The sequence below is a fragment of the Misgurnus anguillicaudatus genome, chromosome 8, assembly GCF_027580225.2.
Source record: "Misgurnus anguillicaudatus chromosome 8, ASM2758022v2, whole genome shotgun sequence".
In the NCBI taxonomy this organism is placed as follows: Eukaryota; Metazoa; Chordata; class Actinopteri; order Cypriniformes; family Cobitidae; genus Misgurnus; species Misgurnus anguillicaudatus.
Genome location: NC_073344.2, coordinates 22,739,269 through 22,741,843, shown reverse-complemented (window position 1 = coordinate 22,741,843; position 2,575 = coordinate 22,739,269). Strand labels below are relative to the sequence as shown.

At 32.5% G+C, this 2,575-nt stretch overlaps 1 protein-coding gene across 1 annotated transcript; it reads right to left on the bottom strand.

The window, feature by feature from the left end:
• Positions 1 to 654: 654 nt before the first annotated feature.
• LOC141365966 (odorant receptor 131-2-like) lies at positions 655 to 2,575 on the bottom strand. The gene has a single exon (XM_073870972.1). It carries the CDS (start codon positions 2,552 to 2,554, stop codon positions 1,637 to 1,639), a length of 918 nt encoding a protein of 305 aa, XP_073727073.1. The 5' UTR covers positions 2,555 to 2,575; the 3' UTR covers positions 655 to 1,636.

The following is a 2,575-nucleotide window of genomic DNA, read 5'->3' as shown; positions in this document are numbered from 1 at the left end:
CCTTGTAATACAATGTAGGTCGCTTTGGAGAAAAGCGTCTGCCAAATGCATAAATGAATGCAATGAGATAGAGTAAAAAAACTAGCTGTCACTATAGGGCACCCCTTTAAAAATGTACATTTAGGTACAGATACAGTATGTGTACATTTGGCATCAGTATACCTTTGAGTTACCAATATTAACATTTTAAGGGGCAAAGGTGTACTTTTTGAAATGGTACACCCCCAGTGAGAGCAAGTGACCATTTGTCATTTGTCAGTGTGTCATGATGGAAATTTTTTGTTATACATTATGTATACAAAACCTCTTAACTTAAATACAGAACACTATGGCTGCATACTTTCTTGCTTACATTTGGCCAAGTTTAACATTTACAAAAGAGCAAAACGTTCATCTATGCTTATATTTGTGCATGTTTTAAAGCCTATTATTTTTATTGATCTTAAAAATTTCCTAAATAAATATGACTGAATTTAAGCATTTGCATGTATAGAGTTTTAATATGTGGGCATGAAGCAAATACATGATTTTGTATTTTTGCTCAAAGTTTGGTTAATTCAACCTTGACAATAAGTAATTTGCATGTGAAAATTCCTTTTATTCATCAATAAAAATGTTTATATGTTTGTAAGATCCTGTCGCCAGCCACAACAACAAAACAAACTGGGAAATAAAAGTAAAGATTAAAGATGAGGTGCGGGAAAATTAACATCAGGAATTTACATAATTAAAAAGATAAAAAAGGTCAAGCCACTAAATATATTGTTCATTGTTTGTTCATGATAGTTAAAGCATTTACTAATGTTTACTAATACAACCTTATTGTAAAGTGTTACAGAGTTGATATTAGTACCTTTGATGTACCAAAGGGAGCTTACTAGCACCTGAAAGTTATACATACTAGTATATTAAAGGCACATAATGGTACCAAATATATTCATATCTGTATCTAATGGTACATTTTAGGGCCTTTTTAAAGGGTACTGCCCCAGTCACAGCTGGAGTACATTTTTTAACAGTATACTGTAGATTGAAAGTACATTTGGTGTCCAAAGTTTGTACAAAGGGTCTTATATAGCGTAAAATCATGATTTACTGTAGTTAATTCTGTATTACCACGGTAGAGTAACAATATTGACATTTGACAGTATGTGAAATGGTAGTCATACACAGAGAAACACACACACTCCCTCTCTAAAATGCTGCTAGGCATTAACAATACAAAACACAGAAAAACACACATTCAATCAAAATAAAGAGTTGCTCTTTCTCTCTGCAATTACATACTGTATGTGAGTAACATGCAAGGGGGATATGATAAAGGATTGAGACAGAACACTGGTATCACGAAACATCCCATAATATTACAATACACTTTTACAAGTATAAACATTGATCAGCAATTCATTACTGTTAAATTTGATTTTAATAGCCTATCATACACACCGATACATGATACATCAAGTATCATTGTCATTATTAAAAGCACTTAAATTACAAACAATTATTGAAAAGAATTCTGGTAAATAAATAAATAATAATAAAATGTTATTTATGTTGGCACAGTATTTAAAAATGTATGTCAAAAATGAAGATAATTAAGATAATTTCACTTTAGTTGACTAAATAAAATTGTTCATGATGGCACAATCTTTAAAATAAAGACTTTACATGTAAAGCGTTCCCTTATTTTCTTCGCAAACTTCTGATCACGAGCACCATAAATCAAAGGACTCAGTAATCTTGGAATAATATTTGTGAGCAGATAAACTAAGAAAAGTAAAGTAGTTGTATGTGCAGGAAAATTAGATATGATAACATAATCCAAAACTGGTGAAAGATAAGACAGCATACAAAGAAGTAATTGCACACCGTGCAACAGTATTGTGTCTCGAGCCTTATTTGCCGATCCTCGTGAAGTTGCCTTTTTTGCTGTGAACAAAACTCTGCAGTATGTATAAATCAAAATTAACCACACTAATGACATATAAATGACTTGTGAATAAGTCAAATGATCCTTGTGGATTTTGGTAGGAAACACAACTATTGGGTAGCAATATACAGGATACCTGAAGAAAGATGCAGGTTGGGTTAAAAATAAAATGATGATATCTGTCAGTGAAGGTATGGCTCCTACACACCATAAAAAACCAATAAAGATGTAGGTCCTTTGTGGTGTGCAAATCCGATGGTGATGCAGTGGTTTACAGATAGCAATAAAACGCTCAATGGCCATGCCAGCCAGATTCAATGGAGTTATCATAAAGGTAGTTGAAACAAGAGTCAACAATGTGCAACAAAATGGGAAATTAACAAGATGTAAAGTGTAGCTCATCACAAAGAGCGCTACTGACACAAAGATCATAATCATGTCATTCATTACTAGGTTAATGTATAAAATATATCTGGAGTCTCTTGAAAATATTGGATTGGCAAAGAAAGTGACCACAAACATTGCGTTAATAGAATTAATGATAAGTCCAAGAAAAACTATAACAATGTTTTTAACTAAAGCTTCCTCATAACCATCCACATAATTAGACGTTAAGTTCATTTTCCAGGTGTTTGCCGGCGT

What these genes read in the sequence shown, in the direction of transcription:
- LOC141365966 (XM_073870972.1), bottom strand. Translation starts at nt 2,554, where the DNA reads ATGAACTTAACGTCTAATTATGTGGATGGTTATGAGGAAGCTTTAGTT.